Below are 22,794 nucleotides of genomic sequence, written 5' to 3'. Positions count from 1 at the left end.
CAGGCAGCGAATATCAGAGTCCGTATACAATGCGTGGGTCGTGGGCAGGCAGAAGGCGAAGCAGAGTCAAGAAACAGGCTGGAGTAATACACGAAGAATCAGGCAGGAATAACGCTCAGAAATGCTGGCCGGGGCTAAACAAGACTTCGCACTGAATGAGCGTTTGGTGCTGGCTTATAAAGGGTACATGGATTCAGTTCAGGTGTGCATGATCAGAGTAAATGGATGATGTAATGCTTAGAAATCCGGAGATGGTGGCCTCTGCTGGCCAGCGAGGGGAAGACTGGGACCGAGTCGGTGACAATATATATATATATATATATATATATATATATATATATATATATATATATATATATATATATATATTAGGGGTGTCACGATTTTGATTTTTAATCGAAATCAATCGAAATTTATGCTCAATTTCGATTATCGAATCAAAAAATAGAATCGTCGATGCTGCCTCGCCCTCATGTCATGTCAGCTTGGCTTGCCAAGTGGGAAAAAACAGGCTTGTTGAAGTGTTTGTTAAACTACAGATACAGGAGACCCGTCGACAGAGCTTGATTCCTCTCCTCTTTCAATGAAGTCGCCGGTGTGTAAGCATTTTGGATTTCCAGTGAGTTATGTTGACAACGTTCGTGTTGTCGACAAAAAAACACAGTTTTACAAGCTCTGCTATGTACGTATAAGGGTTCGTCCAATAGACAACACCGGCATCGCGATCCTCCGCCCGCCCCCGTTGCAAATCTGCTCGCGAAAAGTACACACTCAGGCCCTGTTTACACTGTCTTTGTTTTTAAATGGCATTTTAGAACGACAACGATTTGACATCCACAGTGGCGTGTAGCATTTCTGAGCAGCCCTCCTTCCTCTCTACCTCTGACACACACTCACACACAGACACAGACGCACACACACAGCCATGGGCTCGAGACAGCGGGTTCAGGCAGTCAGAGGATCAGTAGACTGCTTCAATCTTTCACTCACTTGTACTTAGTCATTTTAGCGAACACCTCATTACTGTTGGCTGGTTCCTGTTGGTTGTGCGTCTTTTTTACCGACGCCATTATAATGACACAGATCACTGCCTATTCCCGAGTCCTGCAGAAAAAGTGATTGACAGGTGGTAATTAAGTGTGTATCTTGCCTTTATTCATTTACTGTATGATTTGTTTATGGGTAAAACAAAGACCATGCAGGTCAGGTAGTTTAAACGGTAGGCTACAAATAATTAATTGGTCATTAATAATAAATCATAAATAATAATCATATAAATTATTCATAATCGAAAATCGAATCAAATCGATTTAATATATATATATATATATATATATATATATATATATATATATATATATATATATATATATATATATATATTTTTTTTTTTTTTTTTTTTTTACCAAACATACATCAAACACAAAAACCTACATAATTTATAATTTACTGGTCACACTTTTTTGATGGTCCGTTTGTTAAATTTAAGTTACATGCCAACTAATTCTCATTAGATTATAAGTAGACTGGGGTTTGGGTTGGGGTTAGGGTTATTATAAGTTGACATGTACTTGCAAGTCAGTTGAATGTCTGTTGAAGGAGCAGTATCAACAGATATTAAGCAGGCAGTCTACTAATATTCAAATGGACCATCAAAATAAAGTGTTACCGTTTTAGCTTTTGTTTTGAAGGGACACAATACCAGTATAGTTTTTCAACTTTACATTGATAATAATATTTCTGTTTTGGTACTGAGTTTCCTTAAGTCCATACAGATGGAAATGAAGCCATGTGTGTTGTTTTTTTTTTTTCTATAATTTTTTTTATGGCAACTGACATTAAGACAAATGCTTAGTGCCATGACAACAGTACTGTGGCTCTGATTCAACAGATTCTTGTCTCTGTCTTTGCAGGCTTTTCTTTTTTCAAAAATTTAGGGTGTGTTTATAGTTGGCAGTTTTAGTTTTATTTAAACCTATACTAGTGAGCTTGTTGCACTAAAAAATCATGTTTGCTGCTTGTTCAAACTACTTATTTAAAATGAGGTGAAACAACACTTTTCCCAAAGGGCACCTATTATGAAAATATTTTTTTTGTAAGCTGTTTGGACAGAAATGTGTGTAGGTAAAGTGTGTCCACAGTCATATTGGGGTGATATGAACACAATAAGTATCTTTTTTTAATACTCCTGGCATTAAAATAGAATTCAAATCCTTACCATTTTGAGGCCCACCACAATGTGACATAGGAGTGCAGTTTCCCCACCCACCAAATTGGTTGACAAATGCGTATTAACATGTCTCTGGAGTAATGCGTATAATCATATTAACAAGACAGGACGTTCGCGCAAAGCAACGTAGCTTAAAAGATCTGTTCAGCTCACTGTGATCATCAATCATTGTCAAATGTTATCAAGAATGAGTATTACAATTTTAAAATGTTTTTAAAACAGTCCATGTTTGTAATAAATACAATAAAATCATTGCAATTCTTCACCACAGCCGCATGTCAGTGTAACAGTCTACAAAGAAGTCACTCCAATCAGTGCTTTGGACTTAAACCAGGTTTCTTTTGTATATTAACATAGCGACATTGCATGTGACTCATCTTTGCAGAAAGGCTTGAATTAACTCCACAACACATATAATAAATAACAGTTGGGAAAGTTCTTAGTGTAGTTAAGGCAGATCTGCTTCATTCTTGTCTGTCACTGTGCTGTTTATCTACGTAAAGGCTACAGCTCTGAGGTGGGAAGAACTAGCTCATTTGCATTAAAGGTTCAGACAACAAAAACAGCTACAATATCTTCTACAATATCTTAAGATTTAAAAAAAAGTATAATAAATATTCTGATGGGAATTCTGAGCTGAAACTTTACAGACATTCTGGAGACACAAAAGACTTTAAATCTTGAAAAATCTTTAAACCTCTTCAATTAAAAAAGGTAACTGAAGGTAACTTAAAGGTAACTGAATTTTTTACAGTGTGAATAACTAAATGCTACCATCGAAATTCTGACGTGCGCCAAACCTGCAGATCAAAAGCTGAAATGGTTATTGTTTCTTTCCTGATAATTACTAAAAAAACGTGAATTAGATTAAAGATATAAACGAACCAAAATCCAACACCAAACCACCAAACCAAAAACACAACATTGTGTCATAAAATAAGACCATAAAGATGAAAGAATGTTTTTTTTTAACCTTTTCTGTATTTTTTTTTTTGTCCTAATGGTCAAAAATGAGCAGCCTTTACTAAATCAAAATATATACTCAAAAAATAAAGTAGCGCAAATTTATTTAAATCTCAAATCTATTTTGCATGAAGAAACAACGTAATCTCGATCTCTAACTCTGTGAATATCACGGTTTTCCCTTGTCAGTTAGCAGGGTTCAATCAGTGGAAACCACTTGGCTAAAGCAAGGTTATATTTGGTACCTGCATATGTGTAAACGGGTTTTAGCTAGAACTTATTCATAATCTTAAATCAACAGATTCTTATTGTATGTGTGTGTGTGTGCTGTATAGGATTACAAGGACTGTTTTTTTTTTTTGTATGATGCAGTTATACTCTACTGCTATACTCTATTCATTTTGAGGGGGCACTTTTTCTCCAAGAGAAATCATTTAGGTTTTTTGTCTGCTGTTAAAATGGTAACAGTCATTTTTGAGTCAACAGAATGGTTAATCATCTGATCTGTGATGTTTCCCTCTACAGTTCAGTACATGCATTGGAAACGTATCTCCTTGTAACAGATCTTTATTTATGAGTAAAACAGAGGAATTTCTGCTGTGTTTTTTATCATTTCTAATTAGGCAAAATATACATAATTTTAGAACTTTGCATCCTTTAAATAAGGGCTGCACAAAGAAAAAATCATCACCATATTTTGTTTTGCTGTGAAATTTAACAATATTCATTCACTTTCTTTTCGGCTTAGTCCCTTTATTAATCAGGGGTCGCCACAGCAGAATGAACCACCAACTCATCCAGCATGTTTTTAAGCAGCAGATGCCCTTCCAGCCACAACCCATCTCTGGGAAACATCCACACACATACAAACACAGACACACACACACAACAGACAAATTAGCCTACCTAATTCACCTGTAACCGAAGTAAATCGAAGTACTCGGAGGAAACCCACATGAACGCAGGGGGAGCATGCAAACTCCACACTGAAACACCAACTGAGCCAAGGTTCGAACTAGCGGTCCAGCGACCTTCTTGCTGTGAGGTGACAGCACTACCTACTGCGCCACTGCTTCGCCTATATAATGGTATATGAATACAATTTCACCAGATGATTTGAATAGCTCTATTTTGAAAGATTTCATTCATTTAGATTAGCTGGGATGATCAAGTCTCTTTCTATGCAGTTCATCTGCATAAAATATAATACATTACAAGCAAAAATAAATACGACAGAGCAAAAATAAAAGTTCAATAAAGAGTTCTTTATGGTTTTCTGTGGAGTGTAACCCTTTTCAAGTATACAAATTGAACAATCAAACATAAAATAACCTGGTCATAATTGGATAAATATATATGAGCAATATTACACAACTAGCAGTGTGATATGGCTGTGTATCGGCACTGGTGGGAGGCATGCCTTAGTGTCCCAACAGTGATGATATAAAGCCATCTCGCACTGCTACTCGTGTGATATTGCGTTTATACAACAGTTCAACAGCATAATCATGTATATAAAAAATAAATTTAAACACGGAGAGTGTAAAAACCTTTCTGTAAGAGGAACTACTTTTCTTCTAACCCTACCCGTCACAGTGACGTCACTCACTCAATTGAGTGCATTATGTCTGACATTGCATTGCTGAGTGATGCAATCTCAGACTACATTATAAAGGCTGCATCCACATACTATTGGAAACAGTTGCTAATTCACGTCACTTTAGAGCTAGTATTTAAATGATTCACTTGCCTAATGTCTAAAGTGATGACAAAACAGGTGATTTTGTTCACATTTTAAGATTATAAGGTTGAACGACATGAAATGCCATCAATCTACAGAGATTTCCCAGTATTTCTCTATTGCAATTGGGAGATCACAATAATTTACTCTGAAAAAGCCAAAGCAAAGCAAACACTACCAGATTACTGTTATGTTTGCAATAAGGAAAAATGCTAAACACATGCAGGCATTTCTTCTTTCTTTCTGTACATAACCGACACAGAGTGACACACACAGCACCAAGCTCTCTCTCTCATTCACACACATGCACACACACATAGACAGCAACAAACAAGCTAAACACAGCATCACGCTCTCTCATTTACACACATACATACGCCTGCTCGCTCAGGAGATATTTATTCTGAAATTTATTCCCGCGCCGCAAGAAATCTGGTCGGTCCCCTGGGAATGCAGACCTTTAATCTGAGTCCCCTCTCACACACAATTATGGTATAAATACAAAATACAAAATACAAAAGAGAGAGATCGACTTAAAATGTCACTTACCTGTTTAATAATGATTTGATCAGCTGTATTTATTAACTACGCTGTTTATGCAGTTTCTGTCACCATCTTGTGGATGGACATCGTCCACCGTCTTTGCTCTGCTCAGTGACAGGCTAAAGCCTGATTTATACTTCTGCGTCAAGTGACCGGCGTAACCCACGGCGTATGCAACGCGCGTGGCTGTGCATTTATACTTCTGCGCGCTGTCTCTGTTGGTCTGCATTAACACTTCCGAAACGCTAGTTGGCAGTGAGTTGTAAATGTTCCTCTGTGTCGAGTTTCTTCTCTGCTTTTTTGCTTTTCCTGAACACTTCCAGGATGTACAAGTGATGTACAAGTTCAGATTCATGAACCAGACAAAACTGTAAATATACAGTATCTATAAACAATCTAGGCATGCGCTCTAAATATTGCGGATACACACATTGCGATATTAATGTTCAAACTATATAGCCCTTTTTTAAATTCTGTATTTTAAAAAAATGTGAATCAGGGCCAAAAGGTATAATTTTATTTATTTATTTTTTGCTGTAGACTAAATGAATCAAGAAAAACAAACTACACTTCCCTAATTTTTGTTAGGGAATTAAAAATTAAACTCTCTTTCTCTCTCTCTCTCTCTCTCTCTCTCTCTCTCTCTCTCTCTCTCTCTCTCTCTCTCTCTCTCTCTCTCTCTCTCTCTCTCGTGCTATAGAGGAGTGGTACGTGTGGATGTAAATCTCCAGGATGTGGACATTGACCAGTGCTCCAACAGTGGCTGGTTTGCAGGAACTCACCGCTGTAACTTGACATCTATGGAGGTGAGTGTACGTCTCATCCGTACCACACAATTACCGTTAAAGGTGTTGTATGTACAAATGACACAGAGTGGTTGAACTAGCTATTGCAGTCCAAATTCAAAATATTGTAGAGGATTTTTCACTCAGCCCCACCTGATGCATAAACAGATTGTCAACATTAACTTATGTTAACAAGCATAAATTTGGATGTTAATAATGTAAATGTTGAACAATGATTAATAACTTAACAAACACATTTACATTGTTTGTTACTACACAGATACACTTAAGTATAAAACAAATTATAAAATTTGTTGTTTTAACCGTTAAAATGCTACTAGAAATCAAATATTCTCCTTAATAAAAAAAAAAGTGGAAAAGACCTATATTAATTTTGTGTTTGTGTGTGTTTGTGCACGCGCCTCTCTATATGTATATTCGATAAGAAAAGCTTTAAAATGTATTTAAGAGTTTTGTCCTTCACAGCTTTGCATATTGTTTTTTTATTTCATAGAATTGTTTTTATACTTTTTAGAACACACCTGCATGTTTGGAGCTTTTATCTACATCAAGTCTGCTTTCCAATTAATTTGACAGAGTGCAGTGATATTTTAGTTTGCACAAGTGGGATTGCTTTCATGGTTCATTTCTTTTTCACCGTGAAGCTTCTCTTTCCCTCCAGATTAGTTCATTATCTTTGTTTGTATTTTAGATGAATTAAATGGGGGATTTATCACATCTTTGACTGGAGTCTGTAGTAAAGCTGTGCTGGAAGTTGCTCTGGGAGAGATAATTAAACCGTCCGGGCTGCTCTGTCTGAGTGCCAAGGAGAGTTTGCGCCGGCTTGGATGTTTCTGGAAGGCGCTCTTGTACACTAAATCACATCACTGCGTGGGTTTATGCATTATGTCATTTCACAAGAGCTGAACTACTTGAAACGGTGTGAAAAATACACAAATACATCTTGAAGTTTTCACGGCATAAACATTTGTGCTGTTCAAAAGAACATTGTCTTTAAAAGAATGCCTAAATGTACCTTGTAACATTTTGCTGCAAAACAGTAGACCTATGCATAGTGCCAGGTGCCAGAAAAAAATTGCGAATATGCTTGTAAATTTAGAAGAAAAAAAAATCTGTGGATTTATGTTGAATGATTTTGGGATTATAGTAAATCTAAACTTAAAATATAAAAGAAATAATCACTTATAAACTTTCAATTAAGATTTGGAATGCAAATTTTGTTCCACTTTTTTGGTAAACAAAGCAAGTCTATCATAAAATATATGTTCTAAAATAGTACTTTATTATATTAATATTATTATTATTATTATTATTATTATTGTATTAGTATAATAGTATTATAATATTGTATTGTAAAAAAATCATACAAACATTTCCATATTAGTTCATAAAATTGCTGTTTTTTGTTACACACATCAAGTAAATAAACAGGCATGCATAATTTTCAAGTACGCGCACAATAAAGGCCCAATCCCAATTCTATTTTTATATCCCTACCCCTTCCCCTTGGCCCTTACAACCGAGGGTTAAGGGGAAGGGCTTCAAAATTTCCCCCTAAGAATTGGGATCCCTCTACAGCATCTGCACACGTCATCATATGTCATCGTGATCTCATGCTTCATGTGAGATCCGATGACTGCGACTGCTGTAGTGATTTCTGTTGTGCTAATTTTTGGTATTTATCTTCAGGTAATCACTGAAGAAATATATTATGTTATCATAATGATCATATGTGGCAACAAGCTCGTAACTGTACTGTGCATTTATACAGTGGCCATATTTATCTATGTAAGCACACCAAAAACAACATTAACATTAGGGCTGCATGATTAATCGAAAAAAGATCACAATCTCGATTTGACCCTACACACAATCTTAATTCAGCTTTTCTACGATTCAGCCAATTTTATTTTCAAGGTCAGGATAGAAGCAGTGGCGTAGCGGACGGGCACGCAGGGTACGCACCGCGGGGGGGCCAGGCGTAATTAGGGGGCCCCGCGTCGTCGCGATTTTCAATAATTGATTTCAATAAATCCGGCAACCGCAATAATCAAACTCTTGGGAACAACTGTGGTCTGAACCAAAGTGCACAGGTCTGTGTTCTCTGAACACCTCTCAAGCGGTGGACTACTTCATTCTGATTGCTTGCCGCCAATGTTGCCAACTTAGCGACTTTGTCACTAGATTTATCGACTTTTCAGACCCCCCTAGCGACAAATCTAGCGACTTTTTTGTGTGTTATTGGAGTTTTTTTTTTAGACTGTCATTTGTCCATATTGTACCGTCCCTACTCTTCTCAACGAGCTGCGTGTGATGCCACCAACCCCTCCCCCGCCTCACAGCACTGACAGGCGGCCCAGTCAGTCCTCGTACAGCAGCCTCTCCTACCTGCAGCCTGAGAGCAGATCACCTCTCTGCGTACCGACGACAAATGATTTAGCACAGGCAGTGTGAAGGTATTTCCCTTGTACAGTCAAACCGATCTGCTTCTCCTTTATTTTAACAATTAATTGGACCGTTTATTCTTTTCTTGTTCACAATCACAGATATTTTAATTTTGAGTTTATTACATATGAGAGATTACTGCACATTCACTACACATCTATAATGACGGACTGTATTCAAACAGCAATACATTTAGTTAAATAAACATGCTTATATAAAGTGTAGTTCAATTATAAATACCCCTTTAGTAACCATAGGCTGTTAAACAAACAGAAACGGTAGAACGTGATGACGTCAGTGATATGCAAATTGACGTATGACGTATCCCTCCCCTCCACTTCAACAGGGGGCCCCGTCAGCGATCCCTGCAGGGGGGCCTCCGCATTTTGCGCTACGCCACTGGAGAGAAGCTTAAAGACGGCCGCACAGGTCCTCACAAGAACATGAACACCTTCACATACTGTATTTATAAGGTATAATTCACCCAGAAATGTCTTTTCTGTCTCACGTAATCATTTATTTGCGGCCACAAAATCACACGTGAGCTGACCACGAGCTACCGAGAACGCGTGCACGTAGCACGCCAATGACGGCTACTTCAGTGAACAGAACTTGCATATGCTGTGAATAACAAGTTATAAAGTTATAAATAACGTTCAGTTTGCACGCTGAAAGAATGATATTTGCATGTGTGTGTGTGTTTTATCACAGTGACGGCAGCCATGAGCCGCACTGGGAAGTGAAAGTGAAACCTGTGCACACATCATTTAAATGATCATAATGCATTGTACAGTTATAATTACGACAAGCATTTGATATGTTTTTTTCTTTCTTTCATAGCTAACACAGTGTTGTGCATGGAAAGAAATGTTTTACAGTGTCAGTGTAGCTACTCTAGCTCATATAATGTTGAATATAATGCAAAAATGTCTGATTTTACCAGTGAAAACAAATGATCTAATAATGCTGACAATGACAAATGACAAGCGCATGTCTTAAACCTAATAATTCAACTTTATAATTATGAATAGTTGTATTCTGATGTCAACATTTTACTATGAATTAACAAACAGGACAGTTGAAAGTCTGTTCAAGTCCACCATAATGACTGTACAAAATTTAACATTTTAAGCAACAGCAGAGCTACACATAGGCCTAATATTATTAGTGTTGTTTTACCATATCATCGCTTTAGAATTTTAAGGTTAATTTTTGTCAAAATTTAGTTATTGACTTATTCTTATTAAATGACAACTTATTGTTTACATTTTAAGACTTAAAAAAATGTTGCACACATACTGTTTGCTATATGGATTGCAAAAACTCAATATCTCAAAATCATTCAGAACGCAGATAGAACCTTATAATTCCAAGGTGATAATGTGTTTGAGAATTAACAATAATAATAGCCTACCCATATTAACCTTTATTTTACATCTAAAGAATCGTGAGAAAGAATCAGGTTGGGCCTTATTGTTTTGTTTAAGATGTGCTGGTAGCCTCTTTGGTGATTTGTGGGTTGTCCCACTAGAGCACAGGTGTCAAACTCAGTTCCAAAAGGGCCGCAGCTCTGCACAGTTTAGTTCCAACCCTAATTAAACACACCTGATCAAACTAATTGAGTCCTTCAGGCTTGTTTGAAACCTACAGGTAAGTGTGTTGGAGCAGGGTTGGAACTAAACTGTGCAGGGCTTTGGTCCTCCAGGAATTGAGTTTGACACCCCTGCACTAGAGGCTCATCATGTGGAACCTACAAAGTTAGCAGCATGTTATTCAAACATGCTCTAAAGCAGGTCTTTTTAACAGCTATGATGCCCCTTGTGGGCTTTTCAGCATCTTTCGATGTCATGGTTTTTAAGATGTCACATTTAAAGTGCGTTTGAGAAGCCTACATTAAGCTCATTAAAATCAAACTAAAAAGCAACGTCTCCTTCTTGAGGATAAATCCTTCGGTCATATCTAAAATGCAATGTGATATTGTGGAGACTGGACTGGGTTTGCAAAGCCCAGTTGTTGTCTTGTGTAAAAGAGAATTTCCCAGTAAGCTGTGATCCATTATAAATGCAGTATAATGGAATTCAGTGGGCTTACTAAATTATTGACCATGTTACATGTCTGTGTGGTTCCACTCATGGGAAAACCAGAGGAAAAGCACGCAGCCTTCACAAGCATAACATTTGCTCCCAAGCACTGCAGCTGAAGCAAAACGATATTTGAGAGAGCTTCCTGCGTTAATCAGAGAAGAAATTCTTGTGCGCTGCCATCTGAGAAAAAGGCAAAAAGCACTGTGTGTGTGTGTGTGTGTGTGTGTGTGTGTGTGTGTGTGTGTTTGAGAATCTATTTATAGCCTTCCTAAGACAGCAAGACCTTGCCTCTTAAAACCTGTCCCGTCATTCAAGATAAGCAACATCAGCTCAAGGCTTGACGTTTGAGGGAGTGCATCACCGAATCGTATGGACTGAATGTCCCACAATGACTTTCCTGAGGTGTATTAACCTGAGTGTTTTATTTGAGTTGATGTTCGACTCTGTTACAGCTAGAGAAAAGAGCTCTAGAGATTTGAGACAGAAAATGTCCAAGGGACCATATAATCAGAGCCCCGTCACACACAGGCAGCCTTTTCCTTTCTAGTTTCCCAAGGGTTGTAAGTCTTTTCCACTGCTGTGGCATTTCTCCTGCTCCATTAGTTTAATGGTAATGCTGTGCTACAGTGAATCTTATTGGCTGTCAGCAGGAAGCTGTTGTTTCTGAATATAATCAGCGGATATGTTGCATAAAGTCTCATGGCTCATTAGTAATAGACTCTAAAACTGAAGATTTAAAATAGTTGGCCAAAAATGAAAATCTTTAATAAACACCAAAGTAAAAAAATCTGTTTTCTTATATCCAAAATTCCTTTAAAGTAAACATAACTTTAACATAATACCATGGATTGGTTAAACTTCATGTTTTTAATATTATTGACACGTTTCTCTGGGAGTTTTAATATGCTTTAAAGAAGGAATGCATTGATTCCACTTTTTCCAGAATGATTCTGATATTGAATGCTTTCTTTTTGAAACACTTAAAATGCAGTCACTGAGTTTGTATCTTTTCAGGTACAAATTTGTTCCAAAAGGGAATGTTATGCGACTAAATATACATATTAAGACCTAAATAGTAAAGGAATGTATCTCGTCAATATTCATTCATTCATTTTTTTTTCTTGTCGGCTTAGTCCCTTCATTAATTCGGGGTCGCCACAGAGGAATGAACCGCAAACTTATCCAGCAAGTTTTTACACAGCGGATGCCCTTTTAGCTGTAACCAATCTCTGGAAAACATCCACACACATTCACACACACTATGGACAATTTAGCCAACCCAATTCACCTGTTCCTAATGTCTTTGGACTGTGGGGGACACCGGAGCACCCAGAGGAAACCCACAGGAACGCAGGGAGAACATGTAAAGTCCACACAAAAACGCCAACTGAGCCGAGGCTCGAACCAGCAACCCAGCTACCTTCTTGCTGTGAGGCGACAGCACTATCTACTGCGCCACTGCTTCGCCCTCGTGTCAATATTTTAAGTACTAATAATTTGTACCTTTATGGTACTAATATGCAATTTTTTCTGTACAAAACCTGACCTTTTGAAAAGGTACCAACCCAGTTTTGAATAGTTCTGATAAAAGTTCATACACTTTAAATATATTTAGTGATATAATTAGTGGCTATATGAATACCAGAACATTAAGTAATAAGCTACTTTCATAAAATCTCTAAGTATCACTGAAGTGCTGTGAACAAAATATGGTAAATACATACAAATGGCTAAAATCCAAGGGCAAATTTTCTCTAAAATTGACAGTTTTATGATTAAGCTTGAGGGTGGCATGGTGGGTCAGTGGTTAGCACTGTCGCCTCACAGCAAGAAGGTCACTGGTTTGAGTCCCTGGAGGGTCAGTTGGCATTTTTTGTATTCCTACCCTTACAATAATTTGCCATACGGTACTTTAACAATCACATTCAGAAAGAAAATCTGGAAACATGTACAAAATATGAAATGACACTTATTCTGGATATGAACATAGAGAACAAGCATTGGTATTAGTCCATACTTCTGAATCTGACCCTCGCTTGTGAAGCATTCATTCATTCCTTTTCTTTTCGGCTTAGTCCCTTTACTAATCTGGGGTCGCCACAACAGAATGAACTGCCAACTTATCCAGCACATGTTTAACGCAGCAGATGCCCTTCCAGCAGCAACCCATCTCTGGGAAACACCCATACACACTCATTCACACTTATACACTACGAACAATTTAGCCTACCCAATTCACCTGTAGTGCATGTCTTTGGACTGTGGGGGAAACCGGAGCACCCGGAGGAAACCCACGCAAAAGCAGGGAGAACGTGCAAACTCCTCACAGAAACGCCAACTGACCCAGCCGAGGCTTAAACTAGCAACCTTCTAGCTGTGAGGTGACAGCACTACCTACTGCACCACTGCTTTGCCGTTTGTGAAGAAGTCTGGCATAAAAAATATTGTGTGCATATATACACTTTGCCCACATTATTTGGCACATTTGCTGTTCTTCCTGAAATTCAATCACAAAATGTTCTCAGTGGCTCAGATTTCGGATGTCTTTGGAGACTATGCTTGTTGGTACATCCAACAACAGAATATTTGTCAGATTTTTTTTTTTTTTTTTTTTGCGCAGACAAGTAAATCTCTATCTGCTAAACAGAAACTACAGACTGCTGGCAGCTCTCTCAGGGAGGGATCTATGATAAAAACAAGAACTAAGAATGTCAATAAGAACTGTACAGACACTGTACTCTTACTCATATTTGTAAAATTGCTTCAATAAAAAAAAAACATTTCTGCAGAACGGTTTTGAGAGTGAAAGTGCTGAAACCACATAAAAATAAACATAAATAAAATAAACATGAAAACACATGGAATAAAAAAATAGGGATACAATTGAAAAAAATGCAATTAGAATACAATTAGAACCAGCAGTTCACTCATATAATCAACCTAGGCTAAAAGTCATAAAACATTATTTTACAAATTGTATTGTGCATATTTTCTCTAAATATTGCATGTAACAGCCAGGGGTGCATTTCCGAAAACCATCATTAGCAAACTAAGGTTGCAAGTTCCGTCGTTACAAACATAGTTAGTTGATTTGGCATTTCCTAAATCCGTTGTTTCAACGAACATTCGCAAACTTCATCGCAAACTTGTATGCTTGCAACTACACCTGTAGAGCTGTAGTTAGAAGCATACTCTAGTTCCTGGTTGTGTTCTATTCTAGTTACCCCCGCCTATCCCCCCCATGACCTATTCATTTAGAACATTCTAACATTTAAACTTAGAATGATTAAAAAAAACATTCAAGTCTTAACTCCTAGGTGTAATTTGCTTTCAAAGTAGGCTATTTTTACAGTTCAGTTTTAGTGATCTTTATCTTGACAATTGCGGTTCCTTCATAGTGCACTTTGAAATCATTTATACCATTTTGAACACAGCTGTGGCCCATGACATATGCTATAGATGACCTATTATTTAAAAGCGGAATTTACGTAGTGGTTTTAAATAGAATACTCTCAACAATATTTATAAAGGACACATAAATATGGTCCTATACGTGACATTTAGATATATTTCAATTAATATGGAAAACAAGTGCATGTTTTTACCAAAACTAATATTGTTTTTTTAAAGTATGTGGGTGTAAAACAATATAATTTGCATAAAGAAATTATAGGGTTCTTCCTTTAAGAAGTTGTTGCCACCCCGTTTAGAGTATCATTATGCATTTTACGTTATAACTAATGTGGTTCAAACGATGGATCTGCGACAGAGAAACTACAGTTTTGGGAAACAGTCGTCACTACATCATTCTTTTCCCAAATGATGCATCGTACTATGATAGTTCAGCCGCAAGTTATATTGTTGTTTGGGAAATGCACCCCAGGCCAGGTTCTGCCTGCTAACAGTCACCCCAATCACTCTGATCACCTGCACCTGAGTTTTGATTAGCCCCACATCTGCACATCATAAACAGCCATTCAAGCCAATCCCTTGTAATAATAATAATAATAATAATAATAATAATAATATTATTAATACAGTTTATTTATTGACCTTATTCTAAAATGTGGAAGTGCGCCTGTTTCCGCGATTGTTTTAGAACTTCCGATTCAGTCGCCTATGGGAGAAATGACTAGGAATAATATATGGCAGAAAACTGTCAAACTGCTTTTACAAACAAATGTTTGCATGACTATACAGACCAAGTAGAATATTATAATGAGAAAATATCAGTTTGCAACATCAAACAGCGAAACGAGCAGTTTTTAATGTCTAAAAATTAAGGTGAATAGTGTGCTTTTCTCAGACCCAAAGCGCTAACAGGCATACAGGGCAAACAAAGCAGAACAATAAAAACAGTAAAAAAAGACCAGAATAAAACAATAAAAATATGAATAATTCAATACAATTGGATAATAAAATTCACCAAAATAATCAATCTAAGTTTAAAGCAACAGTAAAAAGGTGAGTCTTGAGAAGTTTCTTAAAACATTTCAGAGAAACGGCATTCCTGATGCTGATTGGTGGGCCATTTCATAACTTAAGGGCACTGTACGAAAAAGCATGACCACCCATAGTCTTCAGTTTACAGCGTGGCTGATACAACAAAATTCTAGATGAAAAACGAAGACTGCGGGTGGGAGTGGCCAGAGTTATCAGGTCACCAATGTAGTCAGGTGCTAGCCCATGCACTGCTTTGCAAGTTAAAATTAGAGTCTTAAAATCAATATGTAACTTAACAGGAAGCCAGTGAAGTTGCTGAAGTACAGGAGTGATATGGTGGCGCCAGGAAGTATGTGTTAAAACCTGTGCAGCAGAATTTTGAATGTACTGTAAACGTCTCCGAGGGCTTGCTGGTAGGCCCCCGAAAAGTGAGTTACAGAAGTCAAGACGTGATGTGATAAAGGCATGGATAAGCCTTTCCGCATCAGGCCGTGATAGAAAAGGTCTAATCCGCGCAATGTTACGTAGGTAAAAGAAGGCTATTTTAGTCAAGTGTATGAGGTGTGAGTTAAAACTAAGCTGTGCATCAAAAAGCATCCTAAGTTTACGCACCTGGGTAGAGGGAGACACTTGAAGATCACCAACAGAGTTTAAAATCATTACACTGGTTAACATTGGTAGGAGTGCCAATTAGTAGAACCTCTGTTTTAGACCTGTTTAATTTGAGGAAATTTTTTATTCATCCAGGCTTTAACTTCCAGTTAACTGGCAGATAAAGCTGATGTGGCAGAGGTGAGATCGGGCGAGCACTGATGTAAATCTGTGTGTCATCAGCGTAGCAGTGATAGCCCAGGCCAAATTTATGCATGACCTGCCCAAGAGGCAACATGTAGATACTAAACAGGAGTGGGCCAAGGACCGACTTTGGGGGACACCCTGTTTCAGTGGGACAGTCTGAGATCTACAGTATGACCACCCAAACTGACAAACTGTGAGTGGTCAGTGAGGTAAGACACAAACCAGTTAAACACCGTACCAGAAATACCAATCCACTTATTGAGTCTATCCAGCAGTATCTTGTGACAGATGGTATCGAAAGGTGCAGTCAGATCTGAGAGAACAAAGATGCCACATGCCCCAGAGTCCGCAGCTAAAAGAAGCTTATAACTAGGCCCTCACGGAATCTGCACGCGCAGAATTCCGCAGATTTTTCACCCTGTTTATAACCCAGCATTTCCACTTACTTAGTGTCCGGCCTTGTCGATTGACAGAAAGAAAAATGTTCATGGTCAGTGCTATCCAGCTATTCCAGAGTATTTCTTACCCATCCTGTTTTCTCCAGTTTTCCATGTCTCTCTCATTTTTTAGTTTGATTCACAAAGTTTAAAGCAGATTGGTTAGTTCTACTTACATGAATTGCTGGTGGATTCGTGAAAACAAAAACTGCAAAAAAAACGTACCTCCTAGGATGTGTTTCGCGATCTCCAGAAATATATATAGTGGGATGTTTTTAGAATGAGCCTGGGTTGGGGAAAATGCACACTTTGTGTGTGTCTCTCCCATGTGCACATGCTTCTACTGGAAATTAAAACTTACAGCGCATTCGGAAAGTATTCATAGCTCTTCACTTTTTCCACATTTTTTTATGTTACAGCCTTATTCCAAAATGGATTAAATTCATTTATTTCCTCAAAATTCTACACACAATACCCCATAATGACAATGTGAACAAAATATTTTTTGAAATAGTTGCAAATTTGTTACAAATAAAAAACCTGAAAAATCACATGTATATGAGGATTCAAAGCCTTTGCTGTGAAGCTCTAAATTGAGCCACAGTTGACAGTGCATGTCAAAGCACAAACCAAGCATCAAGACAAAGGAATTGTATGTAGACCTCCGAGATAGGATTGTCTCGAGGCACAAGGCTGGGGAAGGTTACAGAAATTTTTTTGCTGGAAGTTCCAATGAGCACAGTGGCCTCCATCATCTGTAAGTGGAAGATGTTTGGGACCACTATGACTCTTCCTTGAGCTGGCCGGCCATCTAGACTGAATGATCAGGGGAGAAGGGCCTTAGTCAGGGAGGTGATCCATGGTGATGGTCAATTTGTCAGAGCTCCAGCGTTCTTCTGTGGAGAGAGAAACTTACAGAAGGACAATCATCTGTGCAGCAATCCACCAATCAGGCCTGTATGGTAGAGTGGCAAGACAGAAGCCACTCCCCACCTGGAATTTGCTAAAAGGCATCTGAAGGACTCTCAGACCATAAGAAACAAAATTCTCTGGTCTGATGAGGCTAAAATAGAACTCTTTAGAGTAAATGCCAGGTGTTTCTTAAGTTTGGGAAAAACCAGGCACCGATCATCACCAGGCTTATACCATCCCTACAGTGATGCATGGTGGTGGCAGCATCATGCTTTGGGGGTGTTTTTCAGCTGCAAGAACTGGAAGACTAGTCAGCATAGAGGAAAATATAAATGCAGCAATGTACAGACACATCCTGAATGAAAATCTGCTTCAGAGTGCTCTTGACCTTGACTGGGGCGACGGTTCATCTGGAGAGATCTGAAAATGGCTGTATACCATTGCTTCCCATCCAGCCTGATAGAGTACTGCAAAGAGGAATGGGTAAAAATTTCCAAAGACAGGTGTGCCAAGTCTGTGGCATCATATTCTTATTCATATATTGAATACGTATGTAAATGGGATTTTGACTTTTTTTTTTTTTTTATAAATTTGCAACAATTTTAAAAACACATTGTCATTATGGGATATTATGTGTAGAATTTTGAAAAAATAAATGAATTCAATCAATTTTGGAATAAGGCCGTAACATATAAAATGTGGAAAAAGTAAAGCACTATGAATACTTTTACGGATGTACTGTACATCGTAAACATATTGGTATTGCTTCCAAGGTGCGCGCTCAGCAGCCACATTTTAACAAACAATAGTGCTTCATACTGAAACTTCATACCGAATGTTTTTGACAATGGTGTCCGTTTAATAAATACAGATAATGATTTTATCACCCAGCCCTATTCTTAACATTCATTCTTGACTTAAAAACACTGTTGGTTGGGTTTAGGAAAGGAGGAGGGTGGATTCACAAAACCTCTCCAGAAATATATATGGGGTACGTTTTTATAAAGAGTCTCGAATAGAAAAACATAGTGTATACAAAGCAAGCAAATATTAACTCAACTTGAACATAAAAACTTTGAGCTAGGTAGAGGGACTTACCGACTACTGATTCTTCTCTTCTGACTCTTGGCTGCTTTACAGACCTGTATACTCCACATCCTTCTGTGTTTTACTGCATTCTTGAGGTCACTTATTCTCTGTCTGGATGATGTCTAGCCAACCTGTCCTTGAGCAGCTTATGTGTCCCTCTGACCAGTCCAGGCATGATAAATTTTCTCCATCGTTAATCAGCTTGCTTGACATGTCTAAAGAATGTTAATCACTAGTTGTAATTTTGGCATCAATCAACAAATCTTGATTATATCGGTTTAGGAGTTGCACATCTCATCAAAGGAGTATGCAGCAGCTTTCTAGAGGACCAAAGCTTGAATTATTTTATCAGAGATTTTTCATCGTCTAGCTTTCAGAGTGGAAATGGGGAACACATTTTGGGAATGGGGAGCATTTTGTGGAGATGTTAATAGCTTTGTTTGGTTAAACTGTATTTTATTGTATAATTCACGCTATTAACAATCCAACAATTAACAGTCGCTGGTTCGATCCTCGGCTCAGTTGGCTGTGTGGAGTTTGCATGATCTCCCTGCGTTCGAATGGGTTTCCTCCGGGTGCTCCGGTTTCCCCCACAGTCCAAAGACGTGGTACAGGTGAATTGGGTAGGCTAAATTGTTCGTAGTGTATGTATGTGTGTGTGTGAATGTGTGTGGAGGTTTCTCAGAGATGGGTTGCGGCTGGAAGGGCATCCGCTGCGTAAAAATGTGCTGGATAAAGTGGCGGTTCATTCCGCTGTGATACCCCAGATTAATAAATTATTCCACATTATATAAACTTGTGCAGTATTTGTGGGTATTTTAACATAGTTAATAATGTGTGTATTTGACAGTTCATCTGATCTTGTAAAGAGAGCTTTGTCTATACTCATTCAACACAACAGCAAACATTGGCTTTTTGTGTGCATGCTTTGTGTGTGTTTGAAATCTGTATATCAGGAGCTTTAACTTACAAAGCTTTAAAATAGGAATGAATTTTTGTTTTTTAGCTGAAAGAGAAAACTGAAAATAAAAGCTTAAAGATTTAAAGCACTACAGTCAGAGAAAATAGACTCCAGAGCAGGAGAGGAGCAGAGCAGGAAAGTGCAGAGATGGAGAACGAGACAGAACAAAGTTTACCAGCTATTTTGTCTCTTTCTTGACCATGTGACCAAAGCCCAAATGCTGAGACATTCAAACTGACCAATCAACCAGTGACCACATCGTAAAACCCCCCAAGTTTTTTTGGGGCTTCTCCACACAGTAACTTTCCTGGATGTTGGAAAGACAGCGAAGAAAGAGAACAAAACATTTTGTATATTGTCCACAGTCCAAAATTTTTGCTGCTGGTTACATCAAAATTGACATTTGGCATTGGCATGTGTGACAAAAGGTTTTTGCTAAAGCAGCCCAACCATGTATATTGATCCTGTGGAGCTCCCAGCGAATAGTTTTGGTTGAAACCTAAGAGTTGAGGTTTAACTTCTGCGGTGAGTTGGACTACTGTGATATTCTGCTTTCTGGATACAATCCAGGTAAGCACCTGGACATCCCTTTCAGACAGCTTCTTCGTGTGTCCACAGTTCCTCCTGTTGGATGGGGTTTGTCTTGGTTGTATGCTGACATAGCCTGGTGTGCATTGCATTATTTAAAGCAAAACTGCTCATTAAACCTTCACACTCTTCTGTTGGAATGCGCAATCAATAAAGACTGGCCACCAGCCTGGTCAAATTTAGCCATGAGCCATCCAACAATAAATTGGCCAGGGTTTCAGTTTTATTGTCTAACTCCTAAATATGTGTATGTATGAACTGCACATGCTCACCAGAAAAACATAGTCTAATTAAATGATCTACTTACCGAAAATTTCATTGTTGTATCTTTGTTCTTGCTGCTTGCAATAGCACTATGGTGCTGTCATGGCAACACTGGCAAATTAATGCCAGTTCACTTGATTTGTTCACTATCAATTAAATGTGGGTTTTAATTTAAGTAGTTTAATTACATTGAAATCAAAATGAAAAAAGTTTTTTAAAAGTTGAAATTGAAAAAGTCTTAAACCCGGCTCATCCTGTCATTTTTTTTTTAAATAATTCTATACACTAGTAGCTTGCCATACTGTACAAAAAAGATCTCAATGTCAGACTGTAAGATCTCAGTTGTTATGATTTCAGACTGAAAGATAACCAATAGATGCAAAACACAGACACATGCAAGAAAACTCTATTTGACATCATTTATCTGTGACATTTTCAATTACTCGCATTCTGAAATGATACAGCAAACATAAACAATTTGCACACTGCAGGAAAGTGGAAAACTTCATCAGTGGAAAACTGTAATAACAACAGCCAATCTGTTGGTAAATAGACCAACAATCACAGATTTGAGCATAGGAGGGATAATTTAGGATTTCGTGAAATAGTTTTACAAGACCAAATCATGACTGAAATCATACACTGTGAGCAGTGCTTTACAAACTTGCTTTATGATATTTATAAAATAACAAATAATTAAAGCAGTTTTGGTTTCGGTTTTCTGCCAAGTACATCTATTATTTTAAATTTCAGCCAAGTACTTTTATTTCATTCCTACTTTAAAATGCATTCATACGTTTTGTTGTTTTATGCTGAAGTAACTGGGGCATAAGCTGTAAAGACATCACTTTTGGTTTTAAAAAGTCAGTATGTTTTAACTTTCACCAAAAACAGGGACATTACATTTTTGTGTTGTAAAAAGAGTGTTTTTGAAAATCCTGCATTCTGTTTTATAAAGTCTCATCCCTTTCAGTTTTGATCCTGATTTATTGCTTACTATGCTTTATGAGTGTAACTGGCAGAATCATGTACGTGTAAGTTTCTAAGATGAGAATTACTTACAGTACGTGTTGATTAGTTAAATAATTCAAGAAGCTCTGCATGACTGTGCAATCTCAAATAAGACTGGCTGTTAAAAAAAACTGCAAAAGATGTGGCAAATGCCTATAATTTACATTTGTAACATCTCCTGCACCTCTATATTTAAGAAAATAACCCTGGCTAAAATGTTTTTCTTTTTTAAATAAGTTGTGATTTGAATCTAGAGTCAGGTCCATAAATATTAGCACATCGACACAATTGTTGACATTCTCACAATTCACAACATTTTTGGCTCTATACACCAACACAATGGATTTGAAATTAAAATAACTTGATGTGCTTTAACTGCAGAGTGTCAGCTTTAATTTGAGGATATTTACATCCAAATCGGGAACGGCGTAGGAATTACAACAGTTTGCATATGTGCCTCCCACTTGTTAAGGGACCAAAGGTAATTGGACAATTAGCTATTTAGCTGTTCCATGGTGTATGTGTGTTAGAGCCAACAATCAATAGAAGACTTCACCAAAGTGAATACAGAGGGTTTACCAAGATGTAAACCATTGGTGTGCCTCAAAAACAGGAAGGCCAGACTAGAGTTCTAAAAAAGCTTTCAAAGTGCTGGAACAACATCCTGTGGACAGATGAGACTAAGATCGACTTGTATCAGAATGATGGGAAGAGAAGAGTATAAAGAAGGTAAGAAACTGCTCATGATCCTAAGCAATGAAGCATGGTGGAAGTAGTGACCTGCTTGGGCATGTATGGCAGTCAATGGTGCCAGTTCTCTTGGATTTATAGATGACGTGACTGCTAACAAAATAAACAGAATGAATTCTGAAATGAAGATAAAATTCAAGCAATTTTATCTTTACTTCAGAATTCATCCTGCTGCTTTTGTTAGCAGTCACGTCATCAATGAATACAAAAGAACCAGTGACCAGAGCATCTTGCAAAAGCGACCAATGAGTTTTTGAACGGAAAGATGTGGAATGTTATGCAATCCCCTAACCTGAATCCGATTGAGCAATAATTTCTCTTCCTGAAAACAAAACTGAAGGGAAACTGAAGTGAACGCCTGGCAGAGCATCACCAGGGTTAAAACCCTGATGTCTATGCATTCCAGTTCTCAGGATGCAATTGACTGCAAAGGATTTAAAAGTGATAGTTTGATTTTATGATTATTATTCACATAAGCAAACTGTTGTAATTCCTACACCGTTCACCTGATTTTGATGCAACCCTCATATTAAAGCTAACAGTCTGCAGTTAAAGCACATCTTGTTAATTTCATGTCAAATCCATTGTGCTGGTGTATAGAGCCAAAAAAGTTAGAATTGTGTCAATGTCTTAATATTTATGGACTTGACTGTGTTTAATAATTAACAAATGAAGTAATCAGTTAATACTGTGGTCCCCAACCTTTTTATCACCGTTGAATAGTCAATG

The 22,794-nt window shown here is 37.7% G+C and overlaps 1 protein-coding gene across 1 annotated transcript in view; it reads left to right on the top strand.

The window, feature by feature from the left end:
* Positions 1 to 22,794, top strand: part of gpr158b (G protein-coupled receptor 158b) — a 118,318-nt gene that overhangs the window by 30,063 nt on the left and 65,461 nt on the right. The window contains exon 2 of the mRNA XM_087240504.1: positions 6,178 to 6,283. Coding sequence (XP_087096630.1) covers positions 6,178 to 6,283 — 106 coding nt within the window. The remainder of the gene's footprint in view (positions 1 to 6,177; positions 6,284 to 22,794) is intronic.

Source organism: Danio rerio, chromosome 2, assembly GCF_052040795.2.
Source record: "Danio rerio strain M-AB ecotype USA chromosome 2, GRCz13ab, whole genome shotgun sequence".
Classification (NCBI taxonomy): domain Eukaryota; kingdom Metazoa; phylum Chordata; class Actinopteri; order Cypriniformes; family Danionidae; genus Danio; species Danio rerio.
Note: the sequence above shows the minus strand (reverse complement) of the source record. Positions and strands in the feature narration are given on the sequence as shown.